The 25,571-nt window shown below is 38.3% G+C and overlaps 1 protein-coding gene across 4 annotated transcripts in view; it reads left to right on the forward strand.

Annotated features, from left to right (window-relative positions):
* Positions 1 to 22,953, forward strand: part of ATRX (ATRX chromatin remodeler) — a 137,069-nt gene extending 114,116 nt beyond the window's left edge. For 3 of the 4 annotated variants that reach the window (XM_034781200.1, XM_034781199.1, XM_034781201.1), the window contains 5 exons: positions 13,157 to 13,306; positions 17,162 to 17,287; positions 17,966 to 18,061; positions 18,683 to 18,811; positions 19,960 to 22,953. In XM_034781200.1, coding sequence (XP_034637091.1) covers positions 13,157 to 13,306; positions 17,162 to 17,287; positions 17,966 to 18,061; positions 18,683 to 18,811; positions 19,960 to 20,232 — 774 coding nt within the window. In that variant the 3' untranslated portion in view covers positions 20,233 to 22,953. Of the gene's footprint in view, positions 1 to 13,156; positions 13,307 to 17,158; positions 17,288 to 17,965; positions 18,062 to 18,682; positions 18,812 to 19,959 lie in introns of those variants that run through there. The other variant, XR_004647076.1, reaches the window with a different exon arrangement.
* The last annotated feature ends 2,618 nt before the right edge of the window (positions 22,954 to 25,571 follow it).

The following is a 25,571-nucleotide window of genomic DNA, read 5'->3' on the forward strand; positions in this document are numbered from 1 at the left end:
CCTTGGTTCTCTTTCCAGTCCAGTTGCCAGTCTGGTGTTCTTTTAAGGATGTGCACTTCATTATATGCTATGTACAAACTTCTAAGTATTTGTAACTTTTCACTGGAAAGGCTATAAATTATCAGTTATCTCCTCGTTTTAGCAGCTTCTACATTTGGCTTGCACAGAATAATTTCTTGTGTGCTGTTTCCTGTACCCTCACAACACTAACTGAGAATACTGGTTATCTGTTAACTCATAAGGCGTCTTTCCTTTCTCTTTCCTTTTCTCCCTCCTCCCCAACTAGATTTTTGGGTATGATAGTTTAATATCCAGTCATGTGAGGTGCTGAGCACTCTCAGCTCCTACTGAAGTTGGGAATTAAGGGTGCTCAGAACCTCCCTGGGGATACTCATTGCCTTGCACAATGGGCACAAACTTGCATAAATCATGAATCTGTCAAAGGAGGTATATAATTTTTAATGTATGTTTTCAAACAGCACGGTGTGGCATAGATCAGCAGTTCTCAACCAGGGGCCCAGGGTCCCCTGGGGTGCTGCAAGCAGGTTTCAGGGGATCTGCCAAGCAAGGCCAGTGTTAGATTCAGGGCAGAAAGCTAAAGCCCCAGGCCTTGAGCCTTGTCAACCAGGGCTGAAGCCGAAGCCTGAGCAACTTAGCTTTGTGGAACTTCCTGTGACATGGGGCCCCAAGCAGTTGCCCTGGTTGCTACCCCCTAACCTCGGCCCTGGCTTTTATAGGCAGAAAAACAGTTGTTGAGGCACAGGTGGGGCAGGAGTTTTTATAGCATGTTGGGGGGAGGGGCGGGCTCAGAGAGAAAAAGGTTGGGATCCTCTGGCATAGATGACACCCAGTGTCTCTTTGCATCATGGGCCAGTTTATGCTGAAACCTTACAAACCTGTTTTAAAATGTGAGGTTTTGAGGAATATAAACCACTTTTTTTTAAAAAAATCAGTTTTTGTGAAAGTCCTTCTTAAAGAGCAACTTGTATATATTTCCATGATTTCCCAATTGTATATTTTTTCAAGTACAATTAATTTGACACTTATTTCAAAATTAAACACAAAAAAGAAAAATTACTCTGAACATGGAGCCAGGCATTTTTCTGTCCATAAATTAGGGCAGAATCAAATTCCATCTCCATTAGATTCAGTGGGAGAAATTGGGCAGTTTGCTACTTTTAGTTACTTTGGATTCTGCAATAATTTTTTCTATAGCTTTGTTTTCTGTCTTAACTTTGTTTTTGTTTTTTTTCCATAATCAGATGATCTTTTTTCTCCAAACTGGATGCTCCTCCAAAACCAGCTATTTCCTTACACTCCTCTGCTTAATCTTTCTCACAAGTGCCAGGTTCCTTGCCTGAATGTTGCATTATTCTCGTACCTTTCCTCAACCACTCCTCCTCTTCCCACCCACAAACAGTCTATATTTTGCTCTTCCAAAATCAGCAGCCACACTCCCCAAAACCATTACTGTAGAGTCAGTGAGTAACTGGAAGTAGCTATAAATTTATGATGAGTAGAATTTTGGTCAAGCAGCCTAGCACTCGAGAGGGCGAAGAGGATTGGCCTGAGGTGTGCAATGAAAGAAGACTGTTTTTGCAGGACCATCAGATATGGGCGTGCAAATTACTTGTCATCTCTTGAAACTCCTGGATACTATCTGCCTACAAAAAATATATAGTTAAAGAAAACAAAACTACACATAGGAGAAAAAAAATCACTTAAGATTCCAACTGACCTAAAAAATATTGTTTTCTCTCATTAAAATTAATGGAGAGTGATTTCGTTCCTGTCCTACTTTGCCATCACAAGTTGGCAACCTCTTTTGATATTTGTGACTGGTTCTAACAGCAATCAGAATATTCCAGCTTCATCAGGTATTTCTCAGGTACAGTTTTATATTAGGGGATTGTATATGTGAAATATTTTTCATTCTCTCTTTCCCCTCCCCCGCCCCCATTTACGATGGAAAAAATTGAAGATGAATCCCTGGAGTTTTACTTTAATTCCTTTGGCTTCAGTTCACCTTGCTTTTTTTAGCTGTATTTATTTCTTCACTGTAAATTTGATTAATTCTTTTTTGGTTCCATCCTTTCCAGCACTGAGTTATTTTATCTACAAATCCTTGAGTAGTCCAATAACCATTTTGACTGCTTCTTGATCCATACATTTTACATATAAATGTCATTGCTGATTGTGTCTTACTTATGGCTGTTACTTATTTTATTTCTTTTGAATTATACCTTATTTTAAAAAGTGTCTATCTCAGGCTCTAGGCGTCTTTAACATAAAGACAAACATCAACATAAATCTATACAAAAGTAGCATAGGATGCACCAGCCTTCTTCCACACTACTGGTTTCAGTCCTAATAACTATGGTTCCTACTTACTGTAATTTCACCAGTTTTCCTTCTAATATCTGTGATTTTTGGTGTTCTGTGAATTTATGACTATTCATGAGAAACAAGAGGAAGTCTAAGGAAAGGGTTAGCCCATTACTCATTAAGGAGGGAAAGGCAGTAACAGAAAATTCAGCAATGGCCGGAGTCTTAAATGCCATTTTTGTTTCAGTTTTCACTTAAAAGTTTAGCAGTTATCAGATGACTAACAAACGTCCATGAAAATGGGGTAGGATCGGAGGCTAAAATAGGGAAAGAACAAGTTAAGAATTACTTTGACAAGCTAGATGTCAAATCGACAGGGCCTGATGAAATACATCCTAGAATGCTTAAGGAACTGGCTGAAGAAATCTCTGAGGCGTTAGATTTTTGAGAATGCATGGAGGAGAGGAGAGGTCCCATCAGGACAAATATAGAGCCTGCCTATAAAAAGGGAAATAAAGACAACCCAGGGAATTACAGGCCAGTCAGCTAACTTTGGTACCCAGAAAGATAATGGAGCAAATAAACAATCAATTTGAAAGCACCTAGAAGATAATAAGATAAGTAACAGTCAACATGGATTTGTCAAGAACAAATCATGTCAAACCAACCTAATATCCTCCTTTGACAGGGTAACAAGTCTTGTGGATGGGGGGAAAGGAGTAGATGTGATATTTATCAACTTTATTTAGTAAGACTTTTGATACAATCTCACACAACCTTCTCATAAGCAAACTAGGAAAATACAGCCTAAACGAACCAACTATAAGATGGGTGCACAACTGATTGGAAAACCATAATCAGAGTAAATATCAATGGTTCACAGTTAATCAGGAGGGCACATTGAGTGAGGTCCTGCAAGGATCTGTCCTGGATTTGGTTCTATTCAGTATCTTCATAAGTGATTTTGATAATGGCAGAGAGTGTACACTTATAACATTTGCGGATGATACCAAGCTGGGAGGAGTTGCAAGTGCTTTGGAGGACAGGATAAGAATTTGAAATGATTTTGACAAACAGAAGAAATTGTCTGAAATAAATAGGATGAAATTCCATAAGGTCAGATGCAAAGTACTACATTTAGGAAGGAATAATAATTTCACAAATACAAAATGGGATATGACTGCCTAGGAAGGAGTACTGCAGAAAAGGATCTGGGGGCTGTAGTGGATCACAAACTAACTATGAGTCAACAGTGCAATACTGTTGCAAAAAAAATGAACATTAATCTGGGATGTATCACCAGGAGTGTTGTAAGCAAGACACGAGAAGTAATTATTCCCCTCTACTCAGCAGACCTCAACTGGAGTATTGTGTCCAGTTCTGGGTAGTACATTTGGGAAAGATGTGGACAAATTGAGAAAAGTCCAGAGGAGAGCAACAAAAATGATAAGTCTAGAAAGCACAACCCACGGGAGAAGATTGAAAAAATCGTTTGTTTAGTCTGGAGAAGAGAAGGGGGTGAGGGGGCGGGACACATAAAAGATAGTTATAGAGAGGAGCGTGATAAATTGTTCTCTTTATCCGCTGAGGACAGGAGAGGAAGTAATGGGCTTAATGGCAGCAAGGGAGATTTAGGTTACACATTAGGAAAAATGTCCTAACAGTAAGGGTAGTTAAGCACTGGAACAAATTACCTAAGGAGGTTGTGGAATCTTTGTCATTGGAGGTTTTTAAGAACAGGTTAGACCAATAGTGGGCAACCCGCAGCCCATCAGGGTAGTCCACTGGTGGGGCCATGAGACAGTTTGTTTACGTTGACTGTCCGCAGGTGCGGCCACTGGGAGCTAAGGGCAACTGTGGCTGTGGACAGTCAATATAAACAAACGGTCTCGTGGCCCATCAGGGTAATCTGATGGGCCGCAGGCAGGCTGCAGGTTGCCCTTCCCAAACCTACATTTTTGTGATTCTTTGATTCTTTCTTTAATAGTTTGAATTCAGGTAGTTTAATAGCATTAGAGTTTCTCTTTTACCTTCCTGCTATATTGGTGTTTTCCTTATTTCAGTGTAATTTTAATAGCAGTGCCTATTTCTGGCTTTATAATTATAATACCTGCAATATTAACAATAAGACAAATTCAGTATCTGGTTCATACTTGGTTCTTTTGCAAAAATCAAAACAGAAGTAAGAGGCAACTAACATTAATTATATTTAGGAAAACATTTTATTATAATCATGAATTGCACAGTAATCAGAGAGGAAAATCTTGGTCAAAGTCATGTTGCATAATTAGATAGTTTGTTCCTGATAAATTTAGCATACACAATCTGATCTCTACAGCCTTTAGTAGGGAACAAAGGCTAGTAAAACCTATTACAAACGTTTACCTGCATTTCTTCTTTTTGACACTGAACTGCCTATACCTTTCTTACAAAGACAGAACTGTTCCTTTGTAATTATCAGAAAAGCAAGATAGGCATTTAAGCCAACGTGAGGCTTTAGTTTTGTTTTTTACAAGTTTGGGGTATAATTTTCCCCCTTGTGTTCAGGCCCCTTCAGCTTTTATTTCTTCAAAGCATAGTTTGCTACACAATGATGTCATTGTGCAATTTTATTACCATGCAGATGGTAAGATAAGGAACTTTTGCCTCTGTAATCCTTGGCATTGGCAAGAAATGCACCACAGTAATCATGCAAATGTACTAGAAGCAATATGTGGAACTACAGCTAGAATCTAGAAAAACACCCCTCCAAACCCCAATACATGAACAAATGTTGAAAACATGGATTTTGAAATTTAAGTGAATATATAGTCAAACCCTTAAGGCTAGTTCTTTAAAGGGGGTAGATTGTGAATTGGGTGATGTATTTTCTCTTCCATCTTTCTCTACAGCCATCAAAATGTAGATTAGCCATCTTTCTCTAAGGTCTCCTCATGAAAAGGTTACTTGCTAGTTGAGTGCAGACCCAGCACACTTTTGACTTCATTAAAGCCCAATAGCAGGGCTTTTCCAGCTCTGCTAGGAGGAGTTGCATACATTAGGAAGGAATTGTTGAAGATTCCATAGTTAAATTGAGTCTAGACTTCCTAGACTTATCTCTATCACCTATAATTTATGATTTGAGCAGTTGATTTGTTTGTAAATTCTTTTGCTTTAAATATGTTAGGATTCTTCAGGTGCTTTTGGAAATTTTATAATTAAAGACTTTGTATAGGTTAGATAAACAAAAATTGCCTGTTTTCTAATATTCTTAGTGTCTGTAAATTTTTGGCTTGTTTTCTTAGTGCTCTAAATTTGAGATGTATATCTTCACACACATACTTATAAAGAATAATTTGTGGAGGAAAAAATATTATAATTATGTGCCAGATCCACATGGCAAAAAAGCAGGAGTATATAAATTTGCCTGGGAGTTAGCAAAATTAATTTGTATATAGCTAACAGTTACATTTTTAAACATCATGCCATGTAAAATTTTACTGGTAGTTAAATACATCTGTGTTTACTGTTTTCACCATAATGGGCTTTTACAATATCTCATTACTCGGGTGTTGAATTTTAAGAGATCGTCAATAATAAAAACACAAAACATCAGAGTTACAAGGAATGTTTTAATGTCAGATTTTCTAATATAACAATATTGCTTCCAAATAAAGAGCAATATCTGGGGACATTATGGGTGTAGTGGTAAGAGGGCCTGAGACATAAGCCCTAGTATCAGAGGCCTGGTATGAGGCCTGGGCTAAAGTAGTGGTCAAAGATTTGCTGATATAAACCAAAGTCCTGCTGTGAGCTAGGTAGGGCCTGCACGTAGAATCTGGCAAAAACAGGGCTGATATTGCAAAAACACATTCCTAAGAGGTGCTAGGCACAAAGCATGCACATAAATACATTCCAGAAGGGTGGTACCAGAGCACCTCGATACCAATACATTCCCCAAAGGTAACAAAAACACATTGATCCATTTTAAAAACAAGGTCCGGATAACAACATGATGGATAGAAATGTTTTAATCTAACCAACAGGCACAAGGTAGTGGGTGGTGGTTAGCTACGTCAGAGAGTGGTCTTTAGGTACATCAGAGAGCAGTAACTAGCCACGTCAAGGGGGCAAACACACATTTGTATGTGTGTATAAAAATGTATCTCAGAGGAAGTGTCTTTGTCTGGCCGAGGGGAAAATGGAAAGTCCTGCCATTCACTGAGCTGGTCCATTATCTCGAGCATACATGTGTTAGCGTACCTGTAACCATTGAGCACCATGCTTCATTGGCAATAAACCTGACCAAGTTCCTTCGCTGAAAACTGAGTCTGTGAATTTATTGGGCAGGTCAGTCAAAATCTGCTGTCTGCGCAGAACTGGGACACCATGTTAAAAGAACACATGCAGCTGAACATCTATCAACAATGGGGATTTTTACGCTGCTTTAAAAAAAAGGGGGGGTGAGGGGGGACCCATGCCAGCAAGTCTCAGAACCTGAGTCAAGTGATTGGGGCTCACACTACAGAGCTAAAATTAGCAGTGTAGACATTTGGGCTCGGGCTGGAGCCTGGACTCTGAAACCCGCTGAGGGGGATGTTCCTCAGAGCCCAGGCTCCGGCGCAAGCCTGATCATCTACATTGATATTTTTAGCCCTGTAGCTCGAGCCTGAGTCAGTTGACCCTGACTATAAGACTCGCTGTGGGTCTTATTTTCAGTGTACACATCCTCTATTGTGAAAAATTTTATCATTATTTAGATTACGTAAAAATGAAGAAAAATCACAAAACTTTCACAAAGGCAAGACAGTAGTACTTTTAATCAAATATTGAACGGGGGAAAAGCCACCTTACAGATTTCTGTATTGATGGATTTCAAGGCATATGTCATAACTTGTGCACGTTTTTAGCCTTCTCACTAAACAAAAGCAATGAAGCAAGTTGAAGTATAACCACTGCTTATAGGCATATACTTGGCATTGGAAGTATTTATGCAAAATTTGCATATGTAACATCTATGTTTCCTTAACATAGCTAGCAACATTTACATGATACAAAGGTTAACTGGAAGGAGGTGGAAATTTGTTTCTAAAATTTTAGTCTTTGGGATTCTTTTTTAAGAAATCATCCAAGTGATTGTGTAATTTGAATTGTTTTAAAAATTCAGCTGGTTTCAATTTCATGAGATCTACATGTGTAATCCAAAAACGTATTGCTCCTATAAAAGTCATAGAAACGCAGGACAAAAACTTAGTTGAGCTATAGTTATGGTTGCAAAGTGCTACTAGAAAAAGAACATTCACTCAGAGCCTCATTTTACCACCCTTAATCACGTAAGGGTTTGAAGGCTCAGATCCTTGGTATGAAATATAATAAAGAAAGATTGGAGGTAGATGTCACTACAGGGAGAATGTTAAGATAATTGCCCAGAACATAAATTTTCAGTTCACTGGTGTGTGCAAAGAAATAGTGTGGTGAGCATGGTATTACTGCTTATTTACGTAAGGCTGCTTATTTACTTAAGGCTGGATTTTTAAAGGTATTTAGACTGTTAATGCCCATTAACTTTGCTTTTTAAAAATATGATTATACTGATACATCTTTTTGATTAGCACTTAACAGTACTGACCTAACTGTTGCATAACAATTTGTGTTTGTTTTGGAATAAAGATGGCATGACTGCTAGATCTTTCACTGTATTTTGTTTATGATGTAGTATGTACGCTAGTGATTGTGTGACTCTTGTCACCTTCAAAAGAGTTAACATGTAGCTACTATGCAATTTTTTGGTGGACTATATTCTTCTTCAGTCCCCATCAGTACTACCTTTTTATCACACAGATAGGCTGCTGTTGTGGTATAATATATTTTCCAAGGAATGAGTACGTTGACTCTTCAGTACTCCTAGTCAGCTTGAATATTGAGAATCTGGTTCTCTGTAAGGCAGAGCACTATTGCTAGGATTTTAATTTAACACTAGTTGCTGAAAGCCCCGGCTGTCACAGAGGTATAATTCATAAATTCATGTGTTTAAAAAAAAAAAAGGGCTAAAAATGGAACTTTTGTTTCTGTGCGCTGTGTTTGTAGTGAGCAGTGTTGCTGTTTGTACACAGAGCTGCCTCTTGGATGGAGGCACAGCCACCTCTTGCCTCACATGGCTGATACTCCCATCTTTCCTGATCAACTGTCATATTCCAACCTCCACAAAACTCTCACATTCCGTCTCATTCTCACAGCATGCATTGATGATTGAACCTGGTGATATGCTAAACAAAAAGAGCTCTCAACCATGCTTGTAGCTGTGTCCATCACTTTACACCAGTGGTCCCCAAACTTTTGACCTTACGCCCCACCTCTTACCCCTGTCCGCATCCCGTCAATCCCTCCCATGCTCTCCCCCTCCCCCAGGGAGCGGGGCCACGGCTCCAGGAGGGCGGGATGCGGACAGTGGTAAAGGGGCCGAGGCTGGTGCCATAGCTGGGGACGGGGCCAGGAATAGAGCCGGCACGTGTGGCCAGGGACAGGAGCAGAGCAGGGTGGAGCCCTCCACCCCCCACTCCCCTCGTGTGGACTGGCTCGGGCCCTAGCTGTGCCCTCCTGGGGGAGCGGGGGCACATCCCACAGTTTGGGGACCTTTGCTTTACACTGACTCAGTGGACATTTGTGGCTTCAGAGTGACAGAGAAAATAACGTTGTTGGAATCTTGTTATATAGATACTAGTTTATTTTTTAACAGTGCTATTACAGGTCTGTCGCATCTTACGCGCATTTAACATGCGCAATTTCAGCTTTACGCTGTCGGCAAAATACAAGAAAAGGAACCATGAGGAAGACAGATTCAGTTCTTGATTTTTGTGTTTAAAAGGCTATTTTTATATTTTAAAAGTTCTGTATAAAAGTACACAAAAATTATTAAATTAGCCGTAACTTTCACTGATTAAAAGCAAATTTTTATTAATCCACTATCTCTGCATCTTTGCAAAAATATTGTATTAAAAATTATCTCTGTCAGTCCAAGAAAAGCGTACCAGGTACACTATGGCTGATTAATCAGTGGCTCAAATTTAGATGATGTAAGTATAGAAATAATTATTGTATATGCAGTGGGCTTTGTGTAGATTTCTGTTAGGCTGGTGACTAGTTATCTAATCCAGATTGAAGTTTTGGGCACTTCAAAGCGTTTTTAGTTTTGTAGAACAGCAGATTAAAAGGTTAGAAGGCACACTGGAGCCATTACCTTTCCTTGAGAGAGTTTAAACAGAACTTTCTCAGTTAACATCTGAAATATAAAAATATAGTAATGTTTTGCTTTGCGTTGGGCTTTTTAGCAATGGAGGTGGGTGCTTTAAATAAATTGACTTATGAGTACTATTATAGTATTTTTAAATAGATTCTCTCAAATTTTTACACTGAACTCCCACAGGATTATGTGCTGGGGGAAAGATTTAGCGCAGCAATTCTCAACCGGGGGTCCACGCCCCCCTTTGGGCCGCAAGCCCTTTTACAGGGGCCCTGCGGCTGAAGCCCTGAGCCCCAGCATGCCCCGCGGGGCTGAAGCGCCAGCTACCTCCACCCTGAACTACCCTCTTGCCCGTACACAGCCCCTAATTGCCCCCTGCCTGCACCCTGAGCAGTTTGCAAACTTTTTGAGCTGAGCCCCTCCCCCCTTTGAGTTATAATTTTTGGTTGTGTGCCCCTCCCAACCGAGACAGGCCGGGTGGTCTTCTGAGATGAGTCGGGGGATGGAGGTGGTGCTCCCTCCCCGGACCCTGCTGTGCGGAGCTGCCCCAAGCCCTGCCGGGCCCTGCTCCCCTCCCCAAATAGAAGTCAAACTATGTCATAGCATTTTGGGTCAGGGGTTGGGGGGAATCAGAAAGAAAAAGGTTGAGAACCCCTGATTTAGCGCATATTAAAAGGTTTTTCCCCAGTTGTTTTGGCTTTTTCATTTTGTAACAGATATGTTCAAAGTGACAAGTTCAAGTAGTTGTCACTTCACTGCTTACAGCCACTGGCACTAGACTCCCCAAAGAGGTGATGCTGGAGCAGACCAAAGGCCAGGTGGGGAGAGGTACTCTAAAGGCAGCGTGTCTGCCTCAGATACAGTGCTCCAGAAGCATCCAGTAGTGTGTACTCTGTCATTTATTCCTGTTGTTGTCTCAAGTCCCGAATGCCATCAGCAGCACCCCCCAATCAGCAAAAGCAAGCAATGCATTAACGCAGATGTAGTCCATTATTTTTTGTCAAGATATAGTCAAGGTCCAGACTCCAAAAAAAATAATAAAAAATGATTAGAGTAAGTACATAAAAAGATTTTGGGGTCTGTTCAAAAGCATCTGGCAGTCTGGATTTGGCCCCTGGATTTCCACCTCATTGACTACTCCTGCCTTAATGCCATAGTATTTATGTTGTTAAATGTAGGATTGGCTGAGTTGGGCATTGTATCTCATTAGCAGTCGTTTGCAATATGTAAGCGTTAATCGTCTGGGATTTAGCAAGTGTTTGCTTTTTCATTGTCGTCTAAGAGGAGAAAATTTGTGACTGCTTAAAAAGCTGCTAACTCCAGTATAGTAAATTTCTCTGCTTCTTTTCTACAAGTCACTGAATTGGTTGAGAAAAAGTATTTATTTTATGACTCAGTATATAAGTTGTGTGCCCTCCTGGATTAGTGTTCTTTTAGATGCAATTCTTCTGTTGCATTTAGTTCCATGAAAAATTGAAAATGACAGCTGGGAGAAACATTTTTGAAGTTTGGAAGCAATTTTCAGTTCAGCACCAAAATTGCATTTCAGTATAGTTTTAAAAACCTATAAACCATATTGCTAAATGTTTTTTTTAATTTCAGAGTATACTAATGCAAATCAATAAACTTTTTTTGCTGAATTTCACATAAAATTGAATTAATTCGTTTTTCAGTGTAAAAACATTTAAGAAAACGTAATGGCGGTATCGTACTTAGCTTTCAATCGTCATCGCTTTATTTAATACAAAATAAAGTTTAGACAAAGAAAAGCAAACATACACAGTTGGATGTAATTTAAACCACATTTTGATGACTGTGTTGGCCAAGTGAGTGTGGATTATATTCCAGTATTGTTTTCAGTAATAGTGTTACCATGGAAACTAATGCATATGCATGTATAAGAACCCTCCACACACTTATGTACAGCTACAGTATGTTGAGAAAGCTTTTATTGTGTTAACTTAATTTTGTAATCTCTTCTGGACTTTCACCCACCTCCCTTAAATGTTTTCTGTGTATCCTATTACCACATCCTTTCTCTTCCCCTAAATCCCATTATTTGATTCATGTGCCCTTTAGTCACACGGATATGTCACAGGGATATTTCACAGAGTTTGCTCCTGGGGGGTTGGAGGAGAATGTGGTGGCTCCCACATGAAGAGGCCAGTTGATAGGACAAGGATGAAACAAAGAGGTTGACTTTTTAAAAAAGATGTTAACTGCTTTAATACTTAAAATTATGGTTTGTTTTTTGCCTGTGTAGAAGTGTAGAAGCAGATAGTAGTCACTTGTGATGAAGGAATTGGACTGGGATTCAGGATATCTGGGTTCGCTTCCTGGCTCTGCCACTGGCTCCCTGTGTGATCTTGGCTACAAGTCACTTTTTCTCCGTGGATCAATTCCATACCTTCTACTTGAATTTGTTTCCCTTTCTCCCATCTTAGGTCTATATAGACTGTGAGCTCTTCAGAGTAGGAACACAGTCTGCACTTTGTGGTCCCAACAGGAGCAGGATCTAGTAATCTTATGGGCCTTGTTTCTGTTGATCCTCAGAGGCATTGCTTTCATTTCAACACCAAGCATTGTCATGTGGGTGCCCATGGAGAAGGAAATGTTGACTCAGTAAAAATGAATTCTGCTAAATCTTTAACTTTAATTTTAAGATACAAGCAGCTTTGTTCCATCCATTCTTTTCCCCTCCATTTGTTTTTATTTCACTTTTTAATTGAGATAACATTATCTCCTTACCCGGCATCTGTATTCCTAGCAAGGACAATAGCACCTAAATATTGTATGTTAGTTACCTGCCACGTTATCTCTTTTATTTGCTTAATTAATAAATTAGGGGTTTTTAGATTAGTGACTGTGACTTTTGAAAAATAGTAATAATTTTTAACAGCGCTCCATAGGACCTTTAATATTCAGGACTTTGAAGAAAACAATTTGCAACTGTTGAGGTCATTTAAATATTTTAGTTATTATAAAAGAGTAAAAGTATTAGGGTAGTATAGAATGTGAGTGTCCAAAGCATGGCCTGTTGGCCAAATCCAGCGCATGGAACCCAGAAATGTGACATTTTAATATAGAGGTGTGGAGACTACATATCCCAACACATGCATCTCGCCATTTTGAAAAAGGTGGCCTCCTCCAGGGGCATAGAGGTGAAACTGCTTCTGGAGTTTTAGGTTGAAATATGCAATTTGGACTCAAATACTATCCAACAGGGAGGCTCTACCTCATCACTGAAGGAGATTATCATAGCCTCCCATCAGGGGCAGGGTACAAGCATCTCTTAAAGAAGCAATTATTTGGCACATTTCATTCTATTTAGGTTCTATACTGTATCAGTCATTGTGGAATCTGGGCATACTGTAGGGGTGCATTAAGTGATTTGACTATCTGTTGCATGAGGTTGTTTCTCCGTTACTTTTATTATCAGGAAAACTGCATTTGTTTTTTGTTTTTGTTTTTTAATTTCTTTTAGTTTTGTTTATATATGAAGTGCTTTGAGCTCTATTGTGAAAGTCAGGTCAAAGAAATATGACTTGCACATGCTCAACAAAAATATTTAACAAGTGACCTTCATTTCATGGTACTTTTTCATTTAATCAGGATACAATTCTGGCAGAATTGCTTCAGATCCACAAAGAACATATAGTGGGTTATCATGAACATGATTCCCTCCTAGACCATAAAGAGGAAGAAGAATTAACTGAAGAGGAAAGGAAGGCAGCTTGGGCAGAATATGAAGCTGAAAAAAAGGTAAAGATGTCTGTACTAACTTAAAGTGGGTGTCAAGTGTGTGAAAATAACCTTCAGTTTAAAAAAAGAAATTGATTGTTCTGTGAGCATAATAAATCTTTGTAGAAATAGCTCTATTATAGGCTTGAAAATGGGCTTCTGAATAATATTATATAAAATGGTAATTTTAAATATCACCTCTATAAAAGCTAAACCGACTATGAAAAATGAAAAGATAGATGCTGTTTTGGTGGTGGACTTTTGTATGTATTTGCTCCAAGATATTTTTACTTAGTGTTTGTTACTTTTTTATTAATAATTAGCTTTGTAGTTTTCACATTTTATATTCTACATCCAGCTGACATTCTTTACTATATTTCATTTTGAAAATTTATGGATAATCTCTACCTTTTGAGATTTTTTTTAATGGAAAAATGGGCATCTGGTTTCAAAACAAGCCCCCGCCTTCCCCTAACCCCAGAAAATATTATCAAGTTGAGGCATAAGTAAATACTGGAATTGGCTGGAGAGTTTGCCGTTTATTCATTCCTAGATTCTTAAGCTAGAGACAGTTCTTTTTGATCTAGTGATTCCTGGGTTGTTGTTGTTATAATAATAATAATAATAATAAAAGTGGGAGAAGGAAATAGGGTGCATAACAAGGATTTTATAAAACTGTCAAAAAGGGAGAGACCCACTGATGGTCAGGTGATTACTTTAGTTTGAATTATGGACAGAAAGACAGAAAGTTTTAATGGGAATGGTCATTGCAGTAAGTAGAATGAACTTTCTAGTGTTAAGAGAATAAAAATATCTGTTCTTAAAATAGGCTTATAAATTTGTGACTTAGTTCAAAAGTCTTGAAAATAATTACAGTTCACTGAACCCACTGGGAGAACAGAGAAAACTGAAACTAGTCTCCATTATCATACTGTACAAGGAGAATAAGAACTTAAGTATTGGTTTGTTTGGTGTAAATAGGAGTACACCTCTACCCCGATATAACGCTGTCCTCGGGAGCCAAAAAATCTTACCGCGTTATAGGTGAAACCGCGTTATATCGAATTTGCTTTGATCCACTGGCGCGCGCAGCCCCGCCCCCCCATAACGCTGCTTTACTGCGTTATATCCGAATTTGTGTTATATCGGGTCGCGTTATATCGGGGTAGAGGTGTATTGTTGCTAGAGTATTCCTCTACAGGATGTAAAGGCAGCAGAAGTGAAAAATGCCTGAAAGTCTGAAAGATGTTGTACCTGGGTGATCAGATCTGATAACTAATCTACTTTCTCTTTTAAATTCACAAAATGGGAAGTATGGAAAGTTGCTGAAGATTTTAAATGGGCATCTGACTCAGTTTAGAGAGAATTTCAGGAGTTCACAGATAGGTAGAGTAGTTGGAGATTTTTGGTAGCAAGGTAATTTATCTGAGGGAACCGAAGTACTGTGTGAGATATGACACTAAAACATCTGGATGGCTCCAAGTGGAGATACAAGTTTAACAATCATCGATATGCAGTTGCGTAGGGCCAGAAAGGACTCATGTCTTGAACTGTTTATCGTTTCTATCATCTGTTTTCAATCTATTTTTTTTTTTTTAAATGTCTAGTCCTGAGGACAAAAGTTCTCACGAAAGAACACCATACCCAGTCTGGGTAGAGGACTATGGTCAGAGGAAAATGTCCTATGAGTCCCCCCTCCAAAAGGGATTAAAAACCTTTAATTTACTATATTTCATGTGTCTTCCAAACTTAATTTTGAACAGGACCTAGAACAAAAATACCCAAGAAACCCTTTCATTCACACCTGGGGGAGAGGGGGAAAGGCTTCTGAATAATTCTTACTGTTAGAAGAGCCTTTTTCCAGTTTTATCATCTTATATAGTGCATAAGACCTCATGACATTTATTTTAACAAACATGTAAAGTAGTATCGTTTCCATTAGACAAAACAACCTGCTTGAATGATACAAGAGCATCATGCATGAGTACAACCCTGCGCAGTGTGCAGCTCCTGTCTGGAGCTTGTATACACTAGCGTGACCAGGGACAGCTGCCAGTGACCCTAGTGCCCACCCCAGCGGGTGGGGCTGGGGTGGTACTGCCATGCTGGAGGAGCTGCCAGCGTGGGGCGCTGGCTCCTGAGAACAGCGGCCCAACATGTTGCTACTTTTGTCACTGTGGTTCCCGGTAGAGCCCTTCAGCTCTGCGGATACCGATTTATAGTCGCGGATATAAATTTTGTATCCGTGCAGGGCTATGCATGGGGCTTAGAATCTAAGGACTGGAATGATCAAGCAATTGAAAATCTATTTTCTCTATTTCTTTTCAAATGTGAAGCCCTGCAAAATTTAGATTTTTGGAAGATTGAGTGATTCCTACCAGTATTTTGAGAATTCTATGTTCATTTGTATTTAATAGGAATTCTATAGTAAAAAGACCTTTTTTCAATTTTAAAAAATTAGGCTATATGTGAATTACAGTATATGAGAATCCTTAACAAACACAGGGTGGTTTATGGCAAAGCTGAAAGTGCTATTAATACACCTGGCTAGTTACCAACTCCTAATGTTACTAATTAATTCACATTGCCACTATTTTTAATACTTAAATCATACCCTTCATAAAACAGAGTAACAGCTTATAGACATATAGATTCTGAAAGAAGTCTCCTCAGGGTTGTCAAACTTCATTATATAACTACCAGATTATGAACTCTGAGAGAAAGTTAACCGCTTCAGATCAGACTGTGATTAAGAGAAAAAGAATAATACCTACTCAGGATTGATTCTGTGATATCCAAGATAAAATTATACAGGGTTGATTTATGGAGGCCTAGATGTTTGCAAAGGCATAGCTTTTATACCTGCCTGGCAAAGTTGCTTTTTTAACAATCCCAAAGGAAAGAATTTACTATATTGGCATCTGTAATTCAAATTTATTTAAAACAAAAGTATTTGTCTTTGCTTTTTGCAGAAGGTGGGATTATTTGTTCTTTTAAAGAACAATGGTGGTTACACTACGCCTATTTGGGCATTGGTGTCCCTCCATTTTGGAAATACAGGTTTGCCAGAATATCCTAATGGCTTTGTGCAACCAAGCATGCATGCCTCTCAGTTGCTTTGTGGTATAATTTGTTTGAATATTTTTGTGAAATATTTTTCTGCTTCAATAACTTTTGTGATCTAATTGATGTTTTTGACTTTTATTTCAAAATGGACTTGTGTATTTGAGAATTATTCCTTGCAAGGGGTCTTGTATTTCTTTCTTCCAATGAATAAAACTCTGCATACTGCATTTCTATCAAGTCAGACTAACCCTGTTCAGCTGGTTTTTCTGTATTTGATAAATTCATTTTTGAAGTCCTTGTGCTGATGTATCTGTAATGGTGTCTGGCTAGACAAACGTGTGCTACTGTATCCAGATCACAGTACTTCAGCATGTCCTTAAAAATCAGTTATATAAACCTTAAACAATGTATTTTGTCAGACAGTATACGTATCACATACACGCTTTTACATTAGTGTAGTATGTATCACTAGACAAACTGAGGACATTGTTAGGATTTTCTTCTCTTACTGTGTTTATACCAGTTAATTATAGATGAACTAGACTCAAATCTCAAGACAAGTACTGAGGCTTCTCTGAGTGGTTGGAAACTTAATCATTTTGATTCCACGCTGTGGAAAGAATTTTCAAAACACTCAGATGGTTACAGTTCTAAGGGTTAAAACTTTATCTATAAGATCTTTGGTTTCTCTTGTAGGGTGTCTTTTGTTTGTGTGTGTTCAATTCTTTCCTAGAACTGACAGCAGTGGCATGCTATAGAACTTAGTTTTAGCTACTGTGAATATTCCTAAGTACGATTTTTGTTTTTAAGGGTCTGACCATGCGCTTCAACATGCCAGCTGGGACTAATATGCCCCCTATCAATTTCAACTCTCAAACTCCATATATTCCGTTCAATTTGGGAGCATTGTCGGCAATGAGTAACCAACAGCTAGAGGTACGTAGTGAAATCCAAATGGCACAGTGTATCGACATTGCTTTGAGCATGTCTCAGATATTCAAATTAAGTTACAAATCAGTAATTACTGAAATTTTTTAACATCCTGATAGTTAATGCCTTCTAACTGAATGTCACATTTTTTTTAAAGTAGGTCTCTGATATGTCTGTTAGTTGAAATCTACTAATTTGTGTGTGCATATTGAAATGCCTATACCAACAGTGTATTCTGATTATAGGAAGCTGATTACTGAAGCATATGTATAGTATTAGGCATGTACTAGTATAATTTAAAACAAGAAGTAATGTTGAACACAGTCATAGTGAGTGTGAATGTGACAATTGTAATAATTTTACAATGCCAACTACAAAAAGTTTGTTAGGTGTAAAATTTTGTCACTTGGGTTTAACACTATTTTGATCGTCTAAAAAGTACTGAGTGAGCAGATTGTTTTCAGTTGACTTGTTTGTATTTTCTGTTCATTTACTTACCTCCAAAGTCTAATCGTGTGTGAATTTATTTCCATCCTATTACCCAACTCGGTATGTTCACTTGTGTAAAAAAGTTTTAAATGTAGTTACATAAATTGGTGATGGAGAAAAGCATTTCTAAATGTGATAACTTAAGCTCTTGCTTTGCACCTATCCTCTATAATTCATTGTCTGCTATTCTCTCAGGACCTCATTAATCAAGGAAGAGAAAAAGTTGTGGAAGCAACCAACAGTGTAACTGCAGTGAGAATTCAGCCCCTTGAAGATATAATTTCAACTATAGTAAGTAAAATAGATCTTAATCCAAATTTGGTCAGGAGCTGGAAAAATGTTAAGAAGCAGTGTCAAGCAAAGAAGTGACCACTGATTGTAAATAGTCATCCAGTTAATTGTCATATTATTTCTTCTTTATTAATAAAGCAGTATTTTTAATTAGTGCTGATTTCTGTTACCGCAACTTGTAATAACAGCTAACTAATGATGAGGTGGGGTAATAGCACTTGTGTTCATAGTAGAATCTTGTAGTGCCAACGATTTGGTCCATAGCACCATGTCAGTATTTACCATACAGTGAAAATGCTGGCTCCCTGCAAATGAGACTGATAGGCTTAGCTGAGTGGTTTCTCTCCCCCCCCCCCCCCCCCCCCCCCCGGTTTTCTTCTCCATACATTTTCCCCTTTTAAAATAAAATCTAGGAAAGCATGTTTTTTACTGGCAATATAAAGATCTAATAACTTCTGGTTATAGTTATAAAACTGTACTTCCCCAGAATATTTCCTGGAAACTGGGCTGTCATTCAATGCCAACTATATTAATCCAGCTCTGAAAAAATTGCGAGAACGTGATTGCCCTTACTTTTCTATCAGAGTGACTAATAAAATGTTTTTTTTTTTTCCTTTTCAGTGGAAGGAAAATCTGACCCTGACAGAGACCCAAGTACAGGCCTTGGCCCTAAGCAGACAGGCAAGCCAGGAGCTTGATATTAAGCGCCGAGAAGCCATCTATAATGATGTCTTGACAAAACAACAGATGGTAAGAATTCTGAATGCCTTTTAGATAGTTATATTTATTTAGATTGGGGTGTGTGAGTGACACCAACCTGGACTAGCACATGATATTAAAGATGGTTTTTGTAGAATGCCAGCTTCTTATCAATCCCTTGGGCCCAGTAATTACCAGTAGTATGCTTTGCTCCTCCACACCAGAAAGTGTTGAATCACACAATGTTTTGGACTAGCATTGCTCATTTAGGGAGATGTCGTGTAAAGTAGGTTGCAAAATACAGTCTCCCGAATTCTACTATTAATTCATGTATTTGAAGTGCTTGAAGACTAAGTGGCTTAAAGAAAACCAAATACCTAACTGGTAATAGGCATGTACATGTAGCATACAGTGACCTTTACACAAGACCCGGTCTCCTTAAAGATGTTAACTTTCTAATTGTATATAGGAACTTGCATCTCTTCAGTATGGTTCAGTTTACAGCATTTTAGTTCTATGGGAAAACAAATCAAAAGCATTCCTCCATGCATTTTATCTTCCTTAAAATAAGTCAGAAACCAAAATAATCTATGCCAGGGCTAACTTTTTGAAACCTTTCTCATCACACTTTCCTGGTGTGTTCCTTTACCATTGACAGGCTTTGTACTGGAAAGTTCTAGCTCCTGGCATTAAGGAATTATTTTATGCAGAATGCACATAACTTAAAACCACACAACTCATTAGTACTTTAAGTAATCTTGAGAAATCTGAAACTTTCCCAGTAGGTGCTACTCCAACTGGAAGTGTTTTCTCCTTTGGTGTTTGTCACTAAATGTTTATTTGCCCATCAACCTGTAGGATTTTCAAAGGGATGATAAATGGTACCTGACAACAAATGCTGTAACTAATACATGGGAGTAATTTCACAGTATAGTGCATATCACCATGGCAACTAACATAAATGCTGCCTGCAATACAATAGGCAAGTCATTAGGAGAACTTAGTCCTAAATGGTGTTACTAACTGGTTTCTACAGTAATCAGCTTGTGAATGCCATCATGTTAGTGATGGTGATAACAATAATGCTTTTTTCTTCAGCCATGGTACCCCTAACCAATTGATTTTTAACTCTAAACTTGATACTTGCTGCATTAAGACAGGTCATGCACTTGTAACAACTCCACTTTCCCTCCACACAGTTAATCAGTTGTGTTCAGCGGATACTTATGAACAGAAGACTACAGCAGCAGTACAATCAGCAGCAGCAGCAGCAAATGTCTTATCAACAAGCAGCAATGAGTCATCTCATGATGCCAAAGCCTCCAAATTTAATCATGAATCCTTCCACCTACCAGCAGATAGATATGAGAGGAATGTATCAGGCAGTTTCTGGTGGTATGCAGCCACCACCATTGCAGCGTGCACCACCCCCAATGAGAGGCAAAAATCCAGGACCTTCCCAAGGGAAATAAATGTGATTTTGCACTAAACGGATTGTTAAAATCAGAGAGAGAACTTTTTTATTTTTTTAGGAATCAATGGCTTAACAGAACTCAACTGCATAAATAGTTTGGATCCCTTAAATGTCATGTTCCATATTAGTGTTTCAACTGTGGTTTTTAAATAGGATGTAACATTTTTCCCTCTCATGTCAGTGATGTTGCCTAGAATCTTCTTACATGTGTTGAATACAGGAGATATCAAATTGTTTTCAGTGAAAACAAGCCCTTCCATAATAGTAGCAGCTCCACAGGTTTACTGTCTAAAGTCCTATGCTTGTTTTTAGTAGCCATAAAACCATCATCAAACATGAGAAACTTAGGAAAGACAACAGATCTGTATGTTTCAGTATGCCATATATAAAATGTACACAGCTGAGTTCTTGATTAGAGTTGATTCCTCAAATTATGGAATTCTTTTCTACTTACCCATTTCTTGAAATTAGTGAGTGTGATAAGACAGAGAGAAATGATCTAGTTTCCTTTTGACTGAAGTTTGGACTCATTCTATATCATCTGTGAGGAATAAAACAGGAACTGAAAATTCTCTTGAGACAAAATTGAGTGCAATATTCTTAAATACTACGGCTCTGAAACTTTGTCATGCAGTTATATAGAAACTGTGTATACAGCCTTAAATCATGACTTGAGAAGAGAATTTTTTCTTCTCCAGTCTTCTGCCACTTTTTATTTTCAGTTTTATGTGATGGAATAACTGGTAAATTTAAATTTACAGCTTTGTATCCTTCACACATTATTTCACTTTTTGCTGACTCTAATACAAAGCACATTTCTGTTAACTCCTTGATGCTGGTGCTAGTGTCTCTTCCCATTGCTGGCAATGGGATAGGGACCAAAAAAATCAAATTACTGGTATTTTGGAGGTTAAGATAGTGGTGGTTCTTAGGGTCACTCCCTGTTTTATAAACAACATCACAGTGGCAGAACCATTGCCGACTTTAAATTCATACAATGAATGTGCTTTAACAATTTCCAGTGCTGCCAGATTTGTGAAATAAATCTTCTTGTACAGATAAGGATCTCTGCCTACCATGCTCTTCTCACTACCCTTCTTACTACCCCTTCTTTCATTTTGGTAAGAATATAAGTTAGAACAAAAAGACCTTGATTCTCTGATTTTTTTTTATTTTTTTTATTTTATTATTATTATTTTTTTTTAAATCTAGACCAAGGTACATTTCTGATTGATCACATGTCATTAACACCTACGTTTCCAACATTTTAATGGGATAGTAGCACATTTTCTGTGCTTATGATGATCCACACACACACACACGGCTTTTCTTTGCATATAGTTTGGCTGATACTATTTTTAAAGGAAAACGTTTTTAGAATGTGGGAGACAAATGACAGGAATATTTGAAGTGATACTGCATCAGGTATTGAAAACAGCTAGAGAATTGTTGATAAACGAAAGCTGGATGGAGGGATTTGCTGTAGATATCACTGTACTCGCATGACTCGCTGACATCAGCTAGAAGTGTTTTTGTTTCTTGAATCACTCTTGAAGGACTTTTTTGAGTTTTAATGTTCTCAAAAGAGAAGTGTTTCCGCATACAAATCTTGTGAGATATTTAATTTGGGGACTGAATTTTGGTTTGTGATATGACTAGAATTTGTTAGATCTGCTGCAAAGCCAGCTAACAAAATTGTTGGTTTGGATTTTTTCTGTTACAAGACATTGCAAGAAAACCCTTTATGTTCTAAGCCTTTGCCAGCTCCGTAATCAGATTTATTTAATTTGCGGGAGAGGGGAGCCAAAAAAGGTGCATTAACTTTAGAAGAAGTTAAAAAAATTAGACTTTGTGAGACAAGCATTTGAATGCAAATGTACTCTGGAAACTGTCACTGATATTCCTGCATGTCGTGAATAAGACAAATATGTTCTACCAGACCTGGGAATTTTCAATGGAGTTCTACGATAACTCGCTCAAAGACTTAAATGTGGAAGTTTTAGGCAACATTTAAAGGCACATTTTTCCACCGTGGACAATACTATGGATAACAAAAGACTAATGCATAAGAAGATTAATCAAAGAAAAGAAGCATTGAAATAAAACTTGGACCACTTTGTATACATGTTCCTCACTTGACATTTTAGCTGCATAATGTGTGTATAACATGAAGCTTTAACAAATATTTAAAGACAGAACATTACATCAATAAGGTAATAAAAGGCTCATTTTTATATTTGTTTTAGATGTTTTAACTAGTTGAAATGGCTTAAGATGACAAATAAAAATGTTGCTTGTAATACAGTTTTGCCTGCTAAATTCTCCACATTTTGTAACCTGTTTATTCCTTTGGATGTAAAGCGTTTTTGCTTAGTATTGTGATATTGTATATGTTTTGTCCCAGTTGTATAGTAATGTTTCAGTCCATCAACCAGCTTTGGCTGCTGAAATCATACAGCTGTGAAGACTTGCCTTTGTTTCTGTTAGACGGCTTTTCAGTTCTGTATTAAATATCTTAAGTACTGTAGAAAAGATGTCACCTCTTCCTATAAGGCTGTTTTGTAATATATATATAAGGACTGGAAATGTGTTTTTAAAGAGAAGAAGCATTCAAGTATGACAATATACTATCTGTGTTTTCACCATTCAAAGTGCTGTTTAGTAGTTGAAACTTAAACTATTTAATATCTCATTTAATAAAGTGACCAAAATACATAAACATGTGTGGTGTTGCATTTTTAACATGCTGTTAGATCCACATTGTTTACAATGCATGAGGAATTTGTCATTTGAGAAATAAACTAATTGTTGTGAGTGGAGCATTAACTGACATCTCTCTGGTATAAACTATCTCTTCACATTTTTAGTTCAGGATTCAGGAAAAATACTAATAGGGGACCCAAGAGAGAGTTCCAGAGGTATTAGCTTCTACATAAATAGCCCCTGCCTTTGGAGATTCCCCAGAGATTCATGTGCACTCAGGATCTGTGGAGGGCCAGATGACCACCACCCTGGTCAGTTCCACAGATGTTGGAAGAGAAAAATACTGCAACCTCTTTTCGTGATGCATCAACTAGAAAAATCTCTGCAAACGGATCTATCACAGCTTCCTGGGATTTTGATCTTAAGTGCAAGAGCTATCTCTTTTGCCCAACAATCAGATAAACTAAATTGTACTATAAAAAGACATTGTTCAAACTGAGTTTGGGGAAAGGGTAGCAGATGCTAAGAGGTGCTGAGCACCTGAAACTCACTGACTTCATGGGAGCTGCAGGTTCCCAAACCCCCCTTAGTATTAGGCCTCTAAGTTTGGTATTCAAAGTTGTATTTTTTTAATATTTGCTTTAATGACTGCAAATACAGTCATGTTTTATTAATACCAACTATTCAATACTAAGTGATCCATGTGACTTTAATCAAAGCCCAGTCCAATCACAATTACCACTTATTACAGCAAAGAATCACACAATGTATATCTTAATTTTCTTCTGACTCTTTTCTATACATGTTAACAGCACAGCAGGTAGAAGCCTGTGTCTGCTGTACCTAGCATATTGATCTGCTGATGCTGTTTGTTGCATTTTGGTAATTTTTGGGGGGTGTAGTTAAGAAGAAATATGAGACTCTTAAATCTTACATTAAGCCGGCCTTGCAAATTTTATATGCAAACTTACCAACACTGGCACAAAATCTACTTCCCTCATCCTCTTCCCTCCATGATGGGGAAAAAAAGTGTTACCTTTCAAAATCAGTTACTTGCTGTAGGTGAGTAAAACTTTGGAAGGCTGTGCTATACATACTGTAAGAATTACTCCTTAAAACTCCTTTGCCATTATCACTACAAAACAAAATAAAGCTGTCGGTGTGCTGAGACTACAAGCCTATCATGCAAATCAATATTGTCTCATTGTTTCCTTGTACTCCATCATCTGTATGTATCCATGGCTGTCTCTTAGGGTAAATTTAGATTGTAAATCCTTTTGTTCCGTGTGTGTTCAGTGCCTAGCACAATGGTGTCCTGGTCCATAACTGGGACTCTTAGGTGCTATGATAATAAGTATTTATATGAGAGAGAAGGTGGGTGAGGTAATATCTTTTATTGAACCGACTTCTGTTGGTGAGAGAGATGAGCTTTCAAGCCACACACAGCTCCTCTTCAGGTCTGGGAAAGCAACTCCCAGCCTACAGCAAAATGCAAGGTGGAACAGATTGTTTAGCTTAAGTAGTTAGCACAGTAGTTAGTTGGCCCAATAAAAGACATTACCTCACCCACCTTGTCTCTAATATCCTGGAACCGACACAGCTACATGCATACAAGTATTTATATGGTCCACATCATTCCCATTCTTCTGCTCATGATACATCCTGTGACCTCAATAGTTCCACTCTACTTGGAGTTGACTTTGCTTGACATCAGGATTAATTTATTCCTAAACTGTACTGAAGCAGATCAGACTTGGAGTTGAAATAATTGCAATACCATGCATAGATTTTTCCTCTTTCAGTCCTATATTCTTTTTTCCCCACCCAAGACCACCTCCGCCATTACTACTTGTGCCTGCAGAAGTCAGTCAGTATGGTTAGACCAAATCACCTAATATGATGAGTTTAAAACCTCCAGACAGCTATACAGTGAAAAGTCCAGCCCTTCAGTGAGTAGCAGAGAAGGGAGAAGTCAACTGTTTTTCAGAGTGGGGCTAAAATGAGACTCTAGAATTAAGAATTCTAGAGAAATTAGCAAGAGTATTAGGGCAATGTGCAGCCCCCTACTGAAAGGAACTGGGGTCTGTCTACTGCACAGGTTAGGGTTAGAAGGCAGATTTTTCTGGAGCCCAGGAAGCGGGTCTGTATTCCCTGGGTGCTACTGAGCCTAGTATATGAATCCACTGGCTAACATCCCCTATAGAGCTGAAGAAGAACAGCAACGGGCTACTGTGACTGCAAGGTTGGTTCTTCCATTGTGCCCTAACCTACAGGGAAGAGCACTTCCCTTTGAAATGCAGCTCCCTTTGAACCAAGTAAAGCTAAAATTGGTGCAGAAGAGCGGGTGGTCTTGTGATTAGGGAACTGAACTGGAATTGTTACTTCCTGGGTGACTGAACGAGTACTTTAACCTCTCTGTGCCTTCACTTGCTCCTGTGAATGTAAAATCCTAATCACATTTTCCTTGCATGGTACTAGAATATTTTCCTAACCTGCTGTGCTCTACGTGAAAAATAGCATTCGTTGGGGGAGGCACTTGATACTAAAGCTCTTTCCGGCAGGAATAAAATCTTTAAGGTTTATCCGTAGCACCTGTAACTGTCCAGGTGGGTTTCCTCAGGACTTTGCTCAAAT

This window comes from Trachemys scripta, chromosome 9, assembly GCF_013100865.1.
Source record: "Trachemys scripta elegans isolate TJP31775 chromosome 9, CAS_Tse_1.0, whole genome shotgun sequence".
Taxonomy (NCBI): domain Eukaryota; kingdom Metazoa; phylum Chordata; order Testudines; family Emydidae; genus Trachemys; species Trachemys scripta.